This window comes from Zootoca vivipara, chromosome 3 (assembly GCF_963506605.1).
Source record: "Zootoca vivipara chromosome 3, rZooViv1.1, whole genome shotgun sequence".
Lineage (NCBI taxonomy): Eukaryota > Metazoa > Chordata > Lepidosauria > Squamata > Lacertidae > Zootoca > Zootoca vivipara.
Genome location: NC_083278.1, coordinates 102,959,820 through 102,980,259, shown reverse-complemented (window position 1 = coordinate 102,980,259; position 20,440 = coordinate 102,959,820). Strand labels below are relative to the sequence as shown.

Sequence of the window (20,440 nt, the reverse complement as noted above, 5' to 3'; positions counted from 1 at the left end):
TGATAGGCGCAGCAGCAATTCCGGCCGCGGCAGGAGGAGAAGGAAAGAAATAAGACATCCCTTGAAAATAAGCCATAGTGTGTTTTTTTGAGGAAAAAATAAATATAAGACGTGTCTTATAATATGAGAAACACGGTACATGTTTGGCATGCCAGAACAGAGAGAGAGAGAGGTGGTGTCAGTAAAGCGTTGTGAATGCTTAGGCAAAGGGGAAATGTCTGAATGTTAGAATGTAGACAAAGCAAGAGAAGATGGTATGGGCCCTGATTTAAAATGTAGCCATCAGTCAAATTCTTTTCTCCTTAAAATCCCTCCTCAAATTTTACCATTTCCAGTGAACCTTCCACGTAATCGCAAAGTACACACAACTTCACCTGTTCAAAATGGTGTCGTCAGGACGGTTGGGTTGTCTATAGCTCTGCAATAAGGTTGCAGTCTCTGCCTGGAGATGTGGGTTTGAATCCCACTCTGCCCCTTGGCAGGACGCATGAGTGGTCCAAGGTGCTGCATTTGTGGCTGGAGGTGGCCAAACCAGCTTTAAAGATGGACCCTATCTCAGTGATAGGAACCTCCTGTTCTTTCAGAAGATCTCAGGTTCCATCCCAGACACTCCCACTTAGGTTGAAGACTTCTTTCTGAGATCCTAGAGAGCTGCTGTCAACCAGAGTAAATCATATTGAGCTAGACAGACACCTGGTTTTAAGGCAGACTATGTTCCTACAAGGGACGCGGGTGGCACTGTGGTCTAAACCACTGAGCCTTGGGCTTGCCGGTCGGAAGGTCGGCGGTTCAAATCCCTGCGACAGAGTGAGCTCCGGTTGCTCGGTCCCAGCTCCTGCCAACCTAGCATTTCGAAAGCATGCCAAAGTGCAAGTAGATAAATAGGTACCGCTCCAGCGGGAAGGTAAACGGTGTTTCGCCAGAAGCGGCTTAGTCATGCTGGCCACATGACCCGGAAAAACAGCCTGTGGACAAACGTCGGCTCCCTCGGCCAGTAAAGGAAGATGAGCGCCGCAACCCCAGAGTCTTTCGCGACTGGACTTAACTGTCAGGGGTCCTTTACCCTTACATTTTTATGTTCCTACTTGGGCATGTGCCCCTGTTTGCTCCACTTCCCAACCTCCCCTGCCATTCCTCCCCCATTAACTTCCTGGACCTTCCCCGTCACAGCCCATGCAAGGACTAAGCTTACTTTTCACCTTCCCAGCCCCATTTCTCATGCCATTTCTCTCTTCTCTTTGTTAGTCCAGCTTTTGCATCCCTGATTTCACCTCTCCCCGCCCCCATGTCCATGCCTCCTCCCCCTTCTTTTGTGCAACCTCCTTTGCACACAAAACTCCTCCATGGTAACCACCTGCATCTTCTTCCTCCCACACATTGCAACTACCAAGCATCCTTTTCACTTTATGCCGAATTATGAAGCCAGCGTCGCCTCCTATTCATCAAACCCTTTCATGCCCCTGCCTTCAGTTTCAACCTCGTTCCCATGCCTTCTGCTCTCTCCTTTCTTGCAGCCCCTTTCTCTGCATCACCACATTCACCTTTGCTCCTTCCCCCCCCTCCGCCCGCCTGCTTACTTTCCTCAACTCTTCCTTGCATGCCACCCTATTTCCATGCCTCCCCCTCTCCCTTGCACACAAACCCCTTTGCAGATCCATGCTGCTGTCTCTTTAAAATAAATGGAATTTAAAGAGCAAGGCTGTCAGTTGTTCAGTTAGAGCACGGTAGAGTTCTGTGGATGGATGTTGCTTCTTAATAAAGACTCTGTTCTGAATTACTACAATGATTCTGGAACTTCATGTAGAAGACAACGCATGGTGCCAGGAGTGGAGGTGCCAGGATTGTGGGGAGATACAGGTGAAACTCGGAAAATCAGAATATCGTCGAAAAGTGCATTTATTTCAGTAATGCAATTTACTATTTTTTATTTTAATTTTAATTTTTACAAATGCTTTCTTTTGGAAATTCCACAGTAATAAAACAAATACTTACAATAATGCAAAAATAAACGTCGCTATTACATTTCATTAATTACATTCCATTTATAATTGACGCGCCTAACGACAAATAATTACAATTACAACAAATAAAGGCTTGACATATCTTGCTTTGCATGTCATGCATCTATCTCATATATTGGTTTCACCTTTTAAGTTGCATTACTGAATAAATGCACTTTTCGACGATATTCTAATTTCCCCAGTTTCACCTGTACTATGGAGTCTTAGGTTTAAATCAACCAAGTTTTCCTTTTCAGTATTCCTCCTTTCCTGATATACTCATATGATTGTAAAAGTTTCCTCAAACCTCCGCCATTTTTACAAAGGCTGCCATTTTCCTCTTAGTTCCCACCATTTCTTCTTTACTCAAGCTTCTGGTGCTGGTTTAAAACCACTCCTCCCCTCTCAATGATTCACCTTTCTTGTTCCCATGCTATTGTACAACCTGCCTTCTCGTTTGCTTCTCATCATTATTACATTTGTATACTGCCCTTCATCCATAGATTGCAGGGTGGTTCACAACATTAAAATACAAGATAAAAAACACAAAATACACAATAAAAACAAGAACAAACAAATAACTCCCCCTTCCGCCCACCCCACCCCACCCCCATGAGGACTTCATGCAAATCCAAATTGTTATAAGGCACTACAAATCCTCTAATTGGGGCTGCCCAATGACAGCCTTACATTTTTATGTATTTAGGAAGATAAAACCATTCCCTGCTATGCTTTCATCTCCTATTTTTTACCCCTTCCTCTGATGTCACTTCAACCGTCAAAATTTAAATTGCAAGCACTTTGTGCTAGAAATTGGGTTTTACTTATTTATATTTAATCTGCATTGTGTGTGATATATCAATCAACATCATGTCTTTTGGAACCTTTGTAAAACGTGGCTGCCTCCCACAACATTTTAATGAAATGTGCCATGCGCAAACAGTTGTGTTCTGTCCCCAGGTCATAAAAGAGATGGGAGCTGCAAGGGCTTTCCCTTAATCCTTAGGGCAGTGTCTGTAATGCAGAAAGCTTTTTAGCAGTATCAGCAACCAGGACTGAGAAGCCCCTTGAGAGAGACAAAGCCTAAGGAAAGATTTGTGCTATAGGAATGGCTTGACTTCAGAAGTCTGCCTTTAAGCCAAGCAGAGAGTCAAGTACTTGCCATTTAACGGACATGCCAGGAGCTCTGAATGTATTCCAAATTCCTTATTTTGGGGCGGGGGGGGGGGGGGGAGAGTGGCCATTTCTAGTCTATTTCCTAATCAATGCTAAGCACCTCTCATTCTCTGTGTTACATGTGAATGCAGGGCGGAAGAGCACAGTTTTGAAGCTGCACTTGAGCTCTGAAAACAGCTGCTTTTTGAAAATTTACATTAAAAAGCCGAAGACTGATTTACACCTCTGTTGTGAAAGTGCTCTTAATTCTAAGTCGTGAATCTAGAATGGTCATTTTTTCAGAAATACTAAAGGAAGTTAGAATGCACAGAAACTTTCAACCTTCTGCCCTCTTTAACATGTGAATGGAAGATGTTAAAAACCAGCTAATTTGCATTTGTATATTAGTTGGCAGTTTTGGCTTGTGTGCACCAAACTCTGAAACCATTTGCTGAGTGACAGTTTTGTTTTTGTTTGTTTGGATCCTAATTTCACAGATAGAGCTGTGTCATAATTATGGTCTGTGTCATAATTCTGCAGGACTAGCACAGTACCAAGTTTGTAGTCCTTCCACACAACTCCAGTACACATGGGATTCCTTCAGACGCTCCCAGGGAGAAGCTTCTAGTAGTGCTATCCCATACTACTGCTGAGGCCTCTTCCCATTGATCTGTGTCCCTCCTAGTGGGATGCTGTTTGGGTTGAAAAGGTCCCCATGACAGACCCTGAACACTTAACCCAGCCACATGAGGATAAGCACCATTGGCAGGGCAATTTAGTGTGTGTTTGAAGGGGCTGTGAGATTGAGCACTGGGTGGGTGTGCAGGGTTTTTGTGGTGGCACTTGCACGAATCACAAGGTGTTTACCTGCAGCTGTCCTTGCAATCTTGAGTGCCAAAAAAGACAGTAGCATTCAACATGTCATGAAGCATGGCAGGCAGGCGGGCGGGGGGAAGTTTGAATAATCCAAAGACTGACATTTGTTTGTGGGTGTCTCATTTTGTTTTTTTTTTAATCTTTCCCCCAGAATGGTCTTCGTTGTCTTTCGAGGAGCTGCTGCAGTTGAGAAATCGAGTTGGGACCAAGGCTTATCAGCAGATGACTACTGGGAAAAGGACAGTAAATGTCACAAAACCAGAGAAGAGGCAGCGTCCAAACAAGCACGGGTAAATGTGTTTCCCTGTTGTGCATTCCCCAAAAGAGAACTTGCATTCCCCTGGGCTCAGATGAAGTCTGCAAACCTGCGCTTGCTTCCTTGAGAGTGAGCTCTCAAGTTAGCAATTATTGAGCTTGCGCATAGGCTCATGCAGTAAGCCCTTTTCTGCTTGGTGAAGGGCGTAGAGATTTCTTAGCTGCCTCTGGAGAGCTATTGGAGCAGAATGCATTCGTCCTGGAAAGAAAGAATAGGAGTTTAACCAGAGGGCTCCCTCTGGGAGGGTGGATAGTTTTCTAGGTAGGTAGCGTGGACTTACCTGAAGAACTAACAGCCTTAAGTGTCTGCTTTACAGTCTGCACCACTGGAGCTGCTACCTTGCTCTCGACGCATTTTATAACCTTGCTGTGATTAATTTATTTCCTTCTTCCTAAGCCTCTCTAGGAGCCATTTACATAGGTGCCAACTCCCAGATTGAAAAATCCAAGATCGGCAGCAGCACGGCACCGGAAGTCGCGCTGCGGCCATATTGGAACCGGGCAGAGTGGCGCCGGAAGTTGCTTCTATGCATGCTTTGCCCACTTCCAAAATGGCCGCAGCGCCGGAAGTCGCGCTGCGGCCATTTGGAACTGGGCAGAGTGGCACCGGAAGTCGCTTCTACGCATGCTCTGCCCATTTCCAAAATGGCCGCAGTGCCAGAAATCGCTTCTGCGCATGTCCAGAGACTCCAGACATGCGCAGAAGGAGCCTCCCTGGGCCGGTAAGAATCCGGGGGATTTACGTTTTTTTAAAAAAAATCCGAGCTGCCAGCGGGAAACGGCTGGAAAAACGGGGGTTTCCCGGGGAATACGGGAGACTTGGCAGCTATGCATTTATGTGACGCTTTGGCCCCTGTTTGTGTTCGCAGTCCCTCACACTTCGGTGTGTTCTGTAAAATGCCATCAATGTGATGAGTAATTTAGACATTAAAGCAGACACGGATGCAAATGGTCACTGTATCCCCTCCTCAGACACCTCCCCGCAGTTCTCTCCATTTTGCTGTGTGTCCCTTACCCTTTGTTCATCGTCCTGAAGCCAGGTTTCAGTCGCCGTAAGTGTCACATCCAAGAGACACCTGCCCTTTCCTTCATCAGTTCTCTCTCATCGGTTTCCAACTTTCTCTGCTTCTCTTCTCTCTCCCCTCCCCACCCTCTGTTAATATCTTGTGCTGTTACATCCCCTTTTACCTGAAGCTCTCACTGGCTTTCCGGACAATGCTATATAAGCCTTCCAAAATGCCTCTTCTATTATGGGTTGCTTATTTCTATTTTTATCTCTACAAAGACTTTTGAGAGAGAGCCTTTCTACAAAAGCCCCAGTCCAGCTGGAATCAAATCAGCTAGGTGTTTGTGTGTTTGAAAGGAACCCTCTCGACTTTAAGGGAATGCTCCCCAAATTCTATCCTGTTCAGTGGTGCATTCTTGAATGAAATTGGATTCAGAAGCAAGCAACATAACACCGCAGTATTTTTTTTTAAAAAGCGAGCAAGCTTTATAAAATCTTCCGCATGCTGATTGGAAACTAGTATGTTATGGAAGTGAAAAGCGAGAGGTGTCTGCAGGAGCCTGGCTGGTTTGTGAATTCCCACATGGTGTCCGGAATGACAGCTCCTGCCCTGCTGCTGCGGTCCATTCTCTGGCTTGTATCTGACAAAGTCATCCTATTAGTGCAAGGACTGCTGCCTGCACAATGGGATTCCTCTGCCCACCCCCAAATCTGCTCTCTAGGGTTGGGGGAACCCTAGAACAGATTTGGGGTGTGTACATAGGGAGATGAAAAGGAGCACAGGTTGAACTCCTTGTGCTTACAGGACAACTTTGTTGGGTATGAGCCTAAATGTTGCTCATCTGCATCCCATTGCTACTTCAAACCTGGAGGAGAAATGTATCAGTGGGGGGCAGCTGGGACACCACACTCAATTAGTGTTTTGCTGCCCCAGGGCTATTAAAGCAATAGGTGCCACATCTGGATCAAGAGCCTGCGAGACTCCATAATACTGTCACAATTCTGGTAAGGGTGCTGTCTTTTCAGCTGGCTAATAAAAATATAATTAACTTCATCGAGCCGTTCATGGGCTGTTGGTGCAGAAGATTAGCTTACTTGTTTTCTCCAGTCCTCATAATTTTATCAGTTTGTACTTCTCCTGAGGGAATTTGGTGTATCCCTCTAAAAAAGGCTGTTTCGTAGAGAGCCGTCTGTTTCCCATGACTGGCTGCATGCACTGCTTTTTCTGCCGCGTCTGAAGCCTGCGGCTTGCACAACAGGAGTGCGACTTGGTTAATGTCACTGCCGAAGAGGGTCTGGGTGTCATATTTTCAAAGGATTTCTGTGGCGTCTCATTAAAATTTATGTTGGCATAGCAATGGCGCCACGTCAGTCCAGAGAGTAAAAAGGCACCAAATACTGTTGATATGTTGACTTTACTGGACCAATCCATGTTGGAGAGAATATTCCAGGTTCATCACCTGCTTTTTTGTCTTCTGGATAATTGGGCGGTGTGGGTTGAAAATGCTTTGAAGGTGGTAATGCAGCAGGTTGGAGAGAGGTAGTGAACGGGATGCTGGAACCGTTTATTGCTAAAGTGGAGACCTTTTCCGAACTCCTGCTTTGCATAAATTTATTCCAGTATTTACTGCTTTTTATAGCCTGCCTTTCCACTGAAGTGCTCAAGTGGAGCTGGAGCAAAAACAGTTCTAATGTACAGTAAGCCCACAACTGACGCTGGGGTTACGTTCCGGGGTTCGTACCCAAAGCCAAAATTGCATGTCATCAAAACATGTTCGGTTCAATGGCAGGTTGGGGGGGCGTCATTTTTCCTAGAATCACCCCCCCCCTTTTAAACTTTTTGTCGCACGCATAAAACTGAATGCATACAAGTTAAATGTATGTAAGTTGTAGGCTTAGTAAATACAAGACATGAGTGGTGCTTAGTTCTTTCTTCTTACCACTTGAACAATAACTGTGGTTATTCATGGATACAACAATATTAAAACTCATTTAACATCAAGCTACAGGTGAAATGTTGGGCCGAAGAGGATTTAAAAAACCAAAACTGCAAATTATAATAAATCTGGGCACCTTTTGGTCGTTGTATCCCCTAAAACAGAAGCAATGACTGAGAAAGCCCTGGTCCTTGACCTTTTTAACGTGGGGCTGCTGTCAGAAGAGAGTCTCCTTCTCTGGAGGTCTTTAAGCAGAGGCTTGACAGGCATATGTCAAGAATGCTTTGATGGTGTTTCCTGCTTGGCAGGGGGTTGGACTGGATGGCCCGTGTGGTCTCTTCCAACTCTATGATTCTATGATTCCATGATTCTATTTTTACTGAGAGACAAGCTCACGTGCTTTCCCTGAGCCCAGGTTGTTTAGGACTTGAAAGGGTAATGTCAGCATTTTTGGAAAGGTCATGGAAGCCAATTGGTGGTCGAAGCAGATACAGCGTTGCATAATCCCGAGTGTTCCTTTCTGTTAATTCACGGGCTGCTGCATTTTGCACGAAGAACAGCTTTTGAATACTCTTTAGTGGAAGCTCCAGATACAGTGGTGCCTCGCAAGACGAATTTAATTCGTTCTGTGAGTCAATTTCTTTTGTTAAAAATTCGTCTAGCGAATCCCATAGGAATGCATTGGATTTATTTTTATTCATTTTTTTTGCCCATAGGAACACATTAATTGAATTTCAATGCATTCCTATGGGAAACTGCGATTCGCTAGACAAATTTTTCACAAAACGAATTCGTCTTGCGAGGCAACCTCCGATCGCAAAACCCATTCGTCTAGCGAAAAATTAGTCTAGCAGGGCATTCGTCTAGCGAGGTACCACTGTATAGCATATTGCAGTAACTCAGCCTAGAGATTACAAATTGAACAAATTGATCCTCAGGGATGAGGAATCTGTAGCATTCCAGGTGTTCCTGAACCACAAGTCCCATCATTCCGGTCTATTGTCCACACAGGATGGGGCTGATGGGAGTTGGAATCCAATGATATTGGGGGGGGGGCAAAGCCTTCCCATCCCTGTTTTTAAGCGGGAGCCATTGATCAGGAATAAATAATCATCTGGAGCTGATGATAAAAAGCAATTCTGGATACTAGAGAGATTTTGAACATCCAAAAGTAGCTCGGGGTGGGTCCACTTCCAGAGAAATGTCAGTGTCATTCCATCAATCAAAACATATTTCCATCCAAATTCATCTGACTGGGTCTCGGGATGAAAATTTGCAGCTTATACAGCTGGTAGCAGAACACTGTGATATACCAATAAAGGCTAGGGACCACCATTTCAAACCAAAATCTTGACTTTGAACATCAGAAAAACAAAATCTCATTAGAGATTATATTATTTTGTCTGAAACTTTGCTCCTTGACCTTTATTCAGAGTAGCGTACACATAATGACTTGCGGTTTGCGCCCTGCAATTCTGAAGAAAAAGACGCCCTCTTAAAAGGCAATGAATGCAGGTGAAAGGGGACGGAATGATAAGAGCACTTAATTAGATGCACGCAGCCTGGGAAGCTTTTTTTTTTTAATTAGCGCTTTCCCCTCTCTTACCCACTGATTATATAATTAATTTGCCATACAGATTGCAATCACCGCAATACAATCAGTCGCCTCGGAATCCACCCATGCCAGCGGAATCGAAATGTTTTCTTCGCTTTCCATCTTTACATTCTCCCATTCTGCATGGGAGTGTGGAGCCCAGCGGGTGTGTGGATGCACCGAGAGCCAAATTAGATGGCGGGCGTGATCCCTTGTTTCAAGCTCCCCTCCCCAAACAGAAGTGGCTGGCAGCCGTCTGGGTGCCCTCCCTTTCTGCTGCCAGGGAATGTTGGTGGCAGAGAGCAAGACTCAAGTGCCATCCCTCAACCAGTCAGCTGGGTGTGGGGTTGAAGAGAAGCAAGTCTCTGCAAGTCCTTCAGCTGGGAACCAGATGCAGCGAGCACAGCTCTTGGCGATAGAGTGCACGCTTGTGGTTCAGTCCATAGCTGCCAAGTCTCCCGTATTCCCCGGGAATTTAGTCTGGCGCGGCGGCCATTTTGGAACTGGGTGGAGCATGCTCAGAAGCGACTTTTGATGCTGCTTTGCCCAGTTCCAAAATGGCTGCAGCGCGACTTCTGGTGCGGTGGCCATTTTGGAACACAGCAGAGCAGCATCAAAAGTCGCTTCTGAGCATGCTCCGTCCAGTTCCAAAATGGGGACAGTGCTACTTTCGGTCTGCTACTTCCGGCCCAGTCCCTTATTTCTCGGGCCGGAACTTGGCAGGTATGGGTTCAGTCCCTAGCATCCCCAGGTCAGGCTGGGGTGGGGGGAGATTACTGCTGAAACTCTGGAGAGCTGCTGCCAGTCAGTGTAAGGTTTTTTTTTTAAAAAAAAAAAATCTAAATCAAAGGACCCCTGGATGGTTAAGTCCAGTCAAAGGCTGGACTTAATTTCTTGCCACTAATATTCTGGCAGCTGCTGTTCCATACATAAACAATGGTCTTACATCTTTTCTAATTTCCGCTGACGTTATTCCTAGGAGGAAGGCTTCTTGTCCTTTTCTGAATGTACATCTAAATAGCTTTTTGAATTCATTATATAATTTATCCCAAAATTCACAGATGACTGTGCAATTCCACCACGTGTGTAAGTATGTCCCTGTCTCTTTTTTGCACCTCCAGCAAGTTGGTGGTCGACCTTTATACATTTTAGCAAGTTTTTGCTGGAGTGTGGTACCATCTATAAAGCATTTTCATTACATTCTCCCTAAGATGATAGCACACTTTGGTTTTGGCTCAGTGGATGTGTACTTGAAGAGGCTTCCTTCAAGCTTGAGAGGGGAATTGGCCTCTTAGGGGTAAGCTTTCCTCCAGGCCTGTTTTCCCCTGTGAAATTCTGTGTGTAGTATTTATTTTGAAACGTCAACTACAGGCACCTCACCGACAGTGTTCAAAATTCCCCGGGCACCGTTTTGCTGCCGGTGAGGGTCCAGTTGCGACTACGTGGACTGAGTGTCAGGTTGGCGACTGACAGCTCTGTCGAGTCAGCTGACTCGTGCACAGCAAAAGCCACACGTCTTGTGCTGCTGCGCGAATCATGGACTCCTCGCTGGGCATCTTAGTCCTTCATCCTCACATCAAGGAAAGGAAGTTCAGGACTGAGTACAGAGATATTTAACTGTGCTACAGCCTCTCCACAGGCCACCCAAATGGAAATCACAGACCACAGTTAAAAAACCTCTGCCTTAGCCCATAGTTAATTCCAGTGTTAGAAACTAGGATAGGAAAGCTAGGTGCCAAATGACTTCTGGGACCTTGGTTGTAGGTGCCAAAACAGAATGTGTAGTCGCTACTGGAGGGGGGGAGGTCGGCAATGACCTCGGTTTACAGGTTACGGGTCAGTACCTCAGGTTACAGACGCTTCGGGTTACAGACTCCACTAACCTAGAAATAGTACCTCGGGTTTAGAACTTTGCTTCAGGATGAGAACAGACATTGCGCAGCGGCGGCAGTGGGAGGCTTCATTAGCTAAAGTGGTACCTCAGGTTAAGAATGGTTTCAGGTTAAGAACGGACCTCCAGAACGAATTAAGTTCTTAACCTGAGGCACCACTGTACTCTTTCCTTAACATATACTTCAAGGCTTCAAATCACGTACATTTTAGTAATCCTTGAGTGTCAGCCAGGTGGGGAAAAAATGGCACGCAGACTTTTTGAAGTGCTCGCAAATGGAGAATCTTTAGGCGCAAAATACGCCTGGCGCCCTGCTAATTTCAAACCCTGGTTCATTCCATTTCCATTTCCCCTATGTTTGTTTCTCCTTTCAAGTGAATTGTTGTAAGAGCAAGCTATGGTCAAGCAACGTAGTTGAGATCATAGAATCATGGAATTGTCGTGTTGGAAGGGACCCCGAGGGTCATCTAGTCAAATAGACATTCTGTTGTGATGTCTGTAAAGTACTTTGAAGGTGCTATTTGGTGCCTAGGTAAAGGTAAAGGGACCCCTGACCATTAGGTCCAGTCACGGACGACTCTGGGGTTGCGGCGCTCATCTCGCTTTACTGGCTGAGGGAGCCAGCATACAGCTTCCGGATCATGTGCCCAGCATGACAAAGCCGCTTCTGGCGAACCAGAGCAGCGCACGGAAACGCCGTTTACCTTCCCGCCGGAGCGGTACCGATTTATCTACTTGCACTTTGAGGTGCTTTCGAACTGCTAGGTTGGCAGGAGCAGGGACTGAGCAACGGGAGCTCACCCCCATCGCAGGGATTTGAACCACCAACCTTCTGATCGGCAAGCCCTAGGCTCTGTGGTTTAGACCACAGCGCCACCCGCGTCTGTGGGTGCCTAATAAGTTTCTAACACTGCTCACCAGTAATATGCATGTCACAATTTTCTGTAAACAGGACGTGATGCTTTCGTTGATAGAGTAGTTAACTAAGGCTCTGCACTGCAATCCTTAGCATGTAGACTTGGAAATAAGGTCCATTGTACGCGGTAGGATATAGGATTACGCTGTTGTGTTTAGGAATACTCACTTGAGTTAAATAAAGGAGGCTGTTAAATTATTGGGGATGGAAATTCAGGACACTCTTGTTCTTTGAAGTTTCATTTCCCTCCGTGGAATGTAGGAAAGGCAATGTTAAATAGCCCTTTCTTTCTAACAGTGAGTGGTAACTTACAATTCAGTAAACAGATGATATCTTGCATTTCCTTCAATATCTCAAAAAGGCATCTATACTGATGCTCTAGTATTTTAAGTGTAATGATTAATCAATAATTGGTTAAAGGCCAGACTGTTTATCAACTAAACTTTTATAATCAGTTGACAGCCCTTAATATATACATAGCAATAAATATAAGGAAACACATGCATCATGTAGTTAGCCTTAATATCTATTATAAACTCTTCTAGTAGTAATACATCTTGTTCCAAAATTCAGAAGATCGAATCCAGTCCTGCATTAATGTACTTTTCCCTTTAATCTCTTCTCTTGTCATATTACGTAACACACTTTGCTTTCCAAGTGGCTTTCAATTCCTTGCACATAGCAGTCTCTTAGTTTCCAAAAGTTTCTAGTGGTCATCAGTGTGGAGGAAAAACAAGCAATCATTCTCTTGAGTTTTGCATTTTGGGAGATGGTTCTGAGAATCAACCCACCCAAGGAAAGGAAATACCCCCAGGCTTCTCTTTCTTAAGTATGTACTCTCTCTCTCTCTCTCTCTCCCCCCCCCCAAGACCTCTGGAAATTTCAGCCAAGAAGCCAGTCCCCTATCTAAGACGAGTTGTGCCTGTTAAAAAGAAGGTGAGTTGCTTTTTTCCCTCTTTAATTTTACAGTGGTACCTCAGGTTAAGTACAGTGGAACCTCGGTTTATGAACACCTCAGTTTATGAATTTTTGGTTTACGAATGCCGCGGACCCATCTGGAATGGATGAATTCACTTTCCATTACTTTCAATGGGAAAGTTCGCTTTAGTTTATGAACAGACTTCCGGAACCAATTACACCCAAGCTTCGGGTTAAGTACGCTTCAGGTTGAGTACTCCGCGGACCCGTCTGGAACGGATTAATCCACTTTCCATTACTTTCAATGGGAAAGTTCGCTTCAGTTTATGAACGCTTCAGTTTATGAACAGACTTCTGGAACCAATTGTGTTCATAAACCGAGGTACCACTGTACTTAATTGGTTCTGGAAGTCCGTAATTAACCTGAAGCGTACTTAACCTGAAGCAAACTTTCCCATTGAAAGTAATGGAAAGTGGATTAATCCGTTCCAGACAGGTCCGCGGAGTACTTAAATTGAAAGTACTCAACCTGAAGCGTACTTAACCTGAGGTATGACTGTCTTTCATCCCCAACCCCCTTTTCTGATTTTTTTATTCTTTCATTTTCTTTTGTTAAATTTGCAAATGAATAAAAAAAGGAAGAAAACAGCCTTGTGTCCGTGGACAAAAATAAGCACATGGGTAGAAGAGAAAAGAATAGGAAAATATTTGAGTAACACAACTGAAAAGTACTTGGAGGGGGTGAATGAAAATTACTTGGGAGGGGGTGAATATAATGGAGTTTGCATGGCAACTGAGGAGACTGCATGAGCCAAGTACAGTGGTGCCTCACTAGACGAATTTAATTCGTTCCACGGGTCTTTTCTTATAACGAAAAATTCGTCTAGCGAATCCCATAGGAATGCATTGAAATTTTTTTTTGCCCATAGGAACGCATTAATTGAATTTCAATGCATTCCTATGGGAAACCGCAATTCGCTAGACGAATTTTTCATAAAACAAATTCGTCTAGCGAGGCAACCTCCGCTCGAAAAATCCTTTCGTTAAGCGGAAATTTCGTTAAGCAGGGCATTCGTTAAGCGAGGCAGCACTGTACCACCAAGTGTGACAGGAGTGATACAGATTCAGCTTGCTCCTGAAAGACAAGATGGGTGGCCGAGAAGAAAGACACCACTTCTTGGCAGTGTTCAAATTTTAGTGCTTGCTCCTCTTTCCTCCTCCCCAGGTACCTCGAGATCCTCGCTTTGATGACCTCTCTGGGGAGTATAAGCCAGAAATCTTTGAAAAGACGTATGGTTTCTTGAACGACCTCAGGAAGAAGGAGAAAGAGGTAATGGCTGCCGCCACTCACGTTGAGTGCAACCTGCCTAGAAGCGAGAGAAAGCCGGTGTTGACTTCCCTTTTTACCTCAGAGTCCTGGGTTGAAAGGCGACTTCCCTTCCAGCGCATTCCCCTCTCTTCCCCCTGCAGGTAGTTCAGAAGCACCTGAAGAAAAGCCGGAATGTGGAGCAGCAAACCAAGTTGCAGCAGCTCCTCAAGCAAATGGTGAGTTGGGGCCGCGGGGCACTAGGAACAGCTCGGGTTTCCTTTGGAGATGCGGCAGGCAGGCCAAAGCCTGGAGCCGCCAATTCAGCGGAAAGCTCCAGTGAGGCCAATGAGATTGGGGAGAGGAGAAACATTGACACTGGCCAGCCAACTTGCCCGCCTTTGCTTCTTAGACTCAGCAGGAGGCGATACAGAGGAAGCAACAGAAGGAGAGAGAAAAGGAGCAGGCCTTGAAGAGGCAGCAGAGGGAGCTGGCTCAGCAAGGAAAGAAGCCCTTCTATCTAAAGAAATGTAAGTGTTGGCCTGTCGACAGAAGCTGCATGGTTCGAGCCTTGACTTTCCGTCAAGCATTAATATATGTTGTCAAATAGGGGACCTGTTGCTGATGCAGTGGCGTAGCTGGCGGGGGACCAGGGGCGATTGGCTCAGGTGCAAAATGTGAACACCCAGCGCTACCTCAATACAGCTGTTTGCTTCTGTCGCTAGGCTCTGTTGAAAACGGTTTCTCCCTGCGAACCAGGAAGTGACCTCTCCATGCCTTGGAACAACTCTTCTTTTCTTAACTCTGTGGCTGTGATCTCCTGGGTGCCAGGGGCACTGCTAGGCAGTTGAATGAGCATGCATACACTGTCTGTTTCCCAGCCTCCCTCCCATCCGCTCCACACGGCCCTGGGCTCTGGCAACCCACGCTACGCCACTGTGCTGATGTCTATAAATTGGTTCACAGCGGTGTCTGCAGTGGTGTGACTCTTGAACAGAAGGAAGAAATCCTTTTAAGACAGGGCTTGATGGGAGTCAGTTAAACAAACTGATCAGAGTCGTAGCGGCGCTTCTGGGTTTGTCCTGGTTTGACCCAAACTCTGTGTGACCTGGAGTACCTGATAGTCTTGCCCTGACCCTGTTTACCTTCTATAAAGAAAGTCTGTCATGTTCCTCTCCTCTGCTTGGTTTCCATATTGGAAATGGTCAGCGCTGCCACTTTGAATGGTGTTCTCACCTGCTGTGTTCATTGGATCTGGTTACGTGTTGCACCGGGGAATAATGCAAAGCAAAGGGATTGGATGGTGACTTTTACTGAGGGGGGTGTGCAGTCATCAGTGTGGATTCTTTTTTCTTTGATCACGGGACTCTATTGAAAGATGGGAGAGAACTGGGAGTGGAAGAGGGAGCTTGAGTTAGGGATGGGAATTGCTAGTGACATTATGAACATGGCTGGCTTGAATTAAGGCCACTTTCCCTTTTGTGCTTTGCAGCTGATAAGCGGAAATTGGAATTGGCTGAGAAGTACAAAGAGCTGAAGAGGAGTGGGAAGCTGGAGGGCTTCCTGAGCAAGAAGAGGAAAAGGAATGCCGCCAAGGACAAAAGGAGGCTGCCTTTTAGGAAGGATGTGTAAATATCTGGCTATATTTGCGACACGCCATTTTACAGGTGCAAATCGCCTGCTGTGCAAATCAACTATCGACTCCGGCCAGCAAGGTCAACAATCCTAAGTTTTCTCTGCCCCAAATGCCAGGGGCATTCCGGTTCTCTGAACAAGCAAGAGTTTGAGCAAAATTAATTGGTGACATTCCCAGCCTGAGAAGCGTTCGCCTTCTTCAATGGGAAATGGATTGCATAATTTGCCAAAATTTCTCTTCCTCCTTCCAGGAGAAAGCCTCAAGCTTGGCACAGAGTCAAGGAGCACCCACACACACACACACACACACATTTCCCAGGAAACAACTCCCTTGGATTCCCCACTCCTTGTTTCTTCCACTACGCAGCCTGTGTAGACTTGGAGGCTCCCCAGTTTCCATCCACCTGCTTCTCTTGCTACTTATTAGTGCTGCTTGGTTGTATTCCCAGCTGTTTTCTTTGCAGATTGCTGTGGAAGCTTAAGAGAGTTTCCCAGAAAGCCGGTCGCCTTAGCTTCACGCGCTGGTATTTCGCAGGCCAGAATCTTCCATAAGATTTTTCATATCAGGAAAATTAAAACCACCTTCAAATATTGGCAGTTGAAGTCTCTTTAAGTAAAAAAAGTGTGGTGGAGAATTGTCCCAAATAAAGTTCCCAGTTAGCCCAATAAATTTTCAAAGATATTCTTGGGGAATATATATTGAAATACCACAACATACATATATTACCGGTGGCAATATATTCATTTTTATTTGTTAACCTTATCCCAAATGCTGAATTGTAAGTAATGGCCATCTCTCCATATTATTAGAAACCTCTTTCATCAACTTACTCAGATAAAATTTAAATCATTGGAATCAGAATACCAAGTGTGTTAAGATGTCTGGGCACCAACAAAATCAGCAGTTTGTGTACGATCTGCGTTTAAGTCATTTAACTGTATACTCTCAAATTCTACCAAAACAACCAGAATTGGGTTTTTGTTGGTTTTTTTTGCTGTGAATGTATATACTTCTAACATTGAACTGAACTTTTGGGCAGTTTCTAAAGATTCTGTACAAAGAAATTAATATCCGTCTCATTACTGGTGGCTGAGTGTGTATGTCATTTTGACAGACCTGCTTGGATTACTAACTGGTAATGTGTTTTATAGCAACATTTCACTGGACAAATTTTTGAAGTAAAGTTACTAATTTTATCAAATCAAACTTCTTCCTCTTTGAGCATCAAGTGAGATTTTATTTGCAGGACTTCTTATTTTGCTAGGGCAAAGACATTTTCTCACCATTTCCGCCTAATTTGCTCTTGCCCCCACACCCGCCTCTTTTCTCTGTTTCTCTCAGTATGGCCTGATACTTTCAGCTAGTAATAATTGCCATCGTGGCTTCGTTCCAGATAAGCAGATCACTTTCCGGTTTTTATCTTGCGTTCCAAATCTTGTCAGACCTTTAGTTCTTGCCCTTCTCTCTCTCTCTCTCTCTCTCTCTCTCTCTCTCTCTCTCTCTCTCTCTCTCTCTCTGCTTCTGAGCCAACTACAACTGCTCTGTATCCTTGTAAGTGCAGCAAAAAAGTCACTTTTTATGGATGGACAGGAGAATTTTGCAGGGGCTGTGCTATGACATAAGGAGCACGCTTCTCAAATTTAGCACTTTGCATCTGTGACTCTGTGCATTTTGCAGTTGCTGTCTGATGCTGCCTTTATTTGAAATTGGACTACTTAAAAAAAACAAAAAACTTATTTTAATCTCATCCAGAGGTGCAAGGAGCAAAGAGGTATGCTAGCATCTCAAAACCTTCCTACTAGAAATCCATCTTACAGCCATCTGGATTAGCACCCGACAGCAGCAACCCTGCTGGCATGAGATGAGAAGGTCTCATCCTGCTCTTGCTCTCCAGCAATTGTTGTCCAGTGGCATATTGTCTCTGAACGTGTCTTCTGTGAATTTATCAGTCTTTGCACCAATACTCATCGCTCCATCCTTTATGACTTGGAAATTGGGGAGTTGTGGTTTTTTTTAAAGGAAAGCTGGGATTTATTGATTTTCCAGCAGGAAGTTGAATTCCATAGCTGGTATCCAATGGTAAACTTTCCCAGTGCGGTCACAGAATCCAAAGAGACCTGTAAAATCTCTTGCCCTGGAGGAGCTGAAGGCGAAGACACTGGCCTCTGCCACCAACCCGGGAACCAAGAAATTGAGAGGCTTCAAGGAAGAACAACATGGGAAGGAGAAAACAAGCCTGGCTCTATCCATTGGTCCGAGAAGGAGCAGCTTCAGTGAATTTGATTCTCCTGTTCCCCTGCTGGAAAGAAAACTGTGTTCCGGTTGCCAGTTTCCCTGGCACTGCAGAGCAGAAAGGAATTAATCTCTGGCCTCGTCAATCAGCCAAGGGACTCACTGAAGCTTAGATTACTGCAATGTGTTATGCATGGGGCTGCCTCTGAAGATGGTTCCAGAACTTCAGCTGGTCCAGAATTCAGCAGCCAGGTTGCTCACTGGGGCAAGACGGTTTGATCGTTTATGTAACACCAGTCCTGGCCTAACTGCCTCTCCCCATATGAACCGACCCAGACCCTGCGAATATCATCTGAGGCCCTTTTTTGTGTGCCTCCTCCATGAGAGGTCCAGAAGGCGGCAACACAAGAATTGGTCTTTTCTGCAGTGGCTGCCCATTTGTGGAATGCTTTCCCCAGGGAGGCTTACCTGGTGCCGGGCAGGCCTTTGGCTAATTAAACAATCCACGACCTTTTAAACTCACTCTCTCTCTGTGTGTGTGTGTGTTTGTCTTATTACTATGTTATGCATTTTTGTGTTTGTAATTGTAAACCACCCTGTGATCCTCGGATGAAAAGTGGTGCAGAAATTTAACAAATAATAATAATAAGGCTTTTTAAAATAAAATTTTATTGTACAATACAGTCACAGCAAAGAAAAGAACTTAGCATTAAGTTTATGCCATCATTCTACATGCTCGTAAAACCACGTGCGTTGCACCAACTCTGCTGCTTTTTAGCTAGGTTTTTAGGGCAATGGACAAGTTGCCGAGAAGCACAGTTGCGTTTGTGAAGCTTGTTTATGGAATCAATTAGCAATGCAATACCAATTACCGCCGAGTCTTTTAATAGGCAAATACACTGGCAAAGTGCAGCAACTCCTCTTCATGGCGTTATTGATTCTGATAGCTTGCAGTGGTGATGGGAAGAGGAAAAAATGCGGTGCAGTTTATCTTAAGGTTTATATTCCTCGCTTTATGTGCACGGATGGATTGACGTAAACAGTGTTGTGTTGGCTGAAGGTGCTGTCAACCTGCGCCGTCCACACTGTAAACCAGGCACCCCCAAACTGCGGCCCTCCAGATGTTTTGGCCTACAACTCCCATGATCCCTAGCTAAGAGGACCAGTGGTCAGGGATGATGGGAACTGTAGTCCAAAACATCTGCAGGGCTGAAGTTTGGGGATGCCTGCTGTAAGCGAACAGAGCAGGGCTGCAGCTTGAAGAGGGAAGGGGTCCTAGATTCCCAGAAAACATGAAAACAACCCAGAGGATGCACACACAGAGAGAGAAATGGGCTCATGGCTCAAAGCCCTGGAAAGAAGTGCCAGGGAAAAGAGACTACATGGTCTCTTGCGCTTGGGAAGCAAATGGGCATTTGGGATTCTGGAGGAAGCTGAGAGGATGGTTCATCTTCTGTCTCGCCTGTGGGGAGCAGGACCACGTGGGTCTCAGGTGGAACCCAGTTGAGACGGGATTGGAATGCCCTTCCGAAGGGTGAGGCAAGACATCTGCTCTCGTAAGAGATTGATTAATCCTCTCCAGCAAAATAAAAGCTTCGCTATATTGCAGGAGTGTTTTGGTGCCTTGATCAAGCGCCTGACCTTTTCCTCGCATTAGCTTCCCTCTTCCCGGTGTGAATTACATTCCTTGAGCTGCAACACCTGAGGCATGTTAAGCGTGGATCTCGCTTGCTTCGCCTGGTTCTCTTGCAGTAGTAAAGTTTACAGTGCGCTAGGCTAGCATCCTGCTGACTTGGTTCCCTGCAAATTAGCACAGGTCGAAGAGACCTCATTCCTATAGACTGAAAAAATCTAAGGGGAGCCTGCTAAACCGTCTAGTTCAGGCATTCCCAACCTGCGGCCCACCAGATGTTTTGGCCTACAACTCCCATGACCCCAAGCTAACAGGACCAATGGTCAGGAATGATGGGAATTGTAGTCCAAAACCTCTGGAGGGCCGAAGATTGGGGATGCCCTGGTTTAGTTCTTTCAGAGGTCTGCATGAGCACAGCAGCATTCTGTCCATCTTTACTTCCCAGTAATTGGCAGTGGAGATTTCTATATTTTATTGTGGCTAGTCACCCTCAACAGCCTTGTCTTCCATGAATTTGTCTAATCCTTTTTTAAAGTCACCCAACTTTGGTGGCCGTTACTGCCTCCTGCAGGAGTGAGTTCCATAGTTGTTTATTATAATAATAATAATTATTATTATTTAGTTATTTAGTTATTTAGTTATTTATTTATTTATTACCCTGCCCATCTGGCTGGGTTTCCCCTGCCACTATGGGCGGCTCCCAACAGAATATAAAAAAACACAATAGAACATCAAACATTAAAAACTTCCCTAAACAGGGTTGCCTTCAGATATCTTCTAAACGTCAGATAGTTGTTTATTTCCTTGACATCTGATGGGAGGGCGTCCCACAGGGCAGGCGCCACTACTGAGAAGGCCCTCTGCCTGGTTCCCTGTAACCTCCCATCTCGCAGTGAGGGAACCGTCAGAAGGCCCTCGGCGCTGGACCTCATGGCTGAACGATGCGGGTGGAGACGCTCCTTCAGGTATACTGGGCCAAGGCTGTTTAGCGCTTTAAAGGTCAGCACCAACACTTTGAATTGTGC

The 20,440-nt window shown here is 45.3% G+C and overlaps 1 protein-coding gene across 1 annotated transcript in view; it reads left to right on the top strand.

The window, feature by feature from the left end:
- Positions 1-20,041, top strand: part of RRP36 (ribosomal RNA processing 36) — a 39,045-nt gene extending 19,004 nt beyond the window's left edge. Inside the window, exons 3-8 of the mRNA XM_035111137.2 lie at positions 4,183-4,321; positions 12,560-12,626; positions 13,834-13,938; positions 14,079-14,153; positions 14,327-14,444; positions 15,407-20,041. Coding sequence (XP_034967028.1) covers positions 4,183-4,321; positions 12,560-12,626; positions 13,834-13,938; positions 14,079-14,153; positions 14,327-14,444; positions 15,407-15,546 — 644 coding nt within the window. The 3' untranslated portion in view covers positions 15,547-20,041. The remainder of the gene's footprint in view (positions 1-4,182; positions 4,322-12,559; positions 12,627-13,833; positions 13,939-14,078; positions 14,154-14,326; positions 14,445-15,406) is intronic.
- The last annotated feature ends 399 nt before the right edge of the window (positions 20,042-20,440 follow it).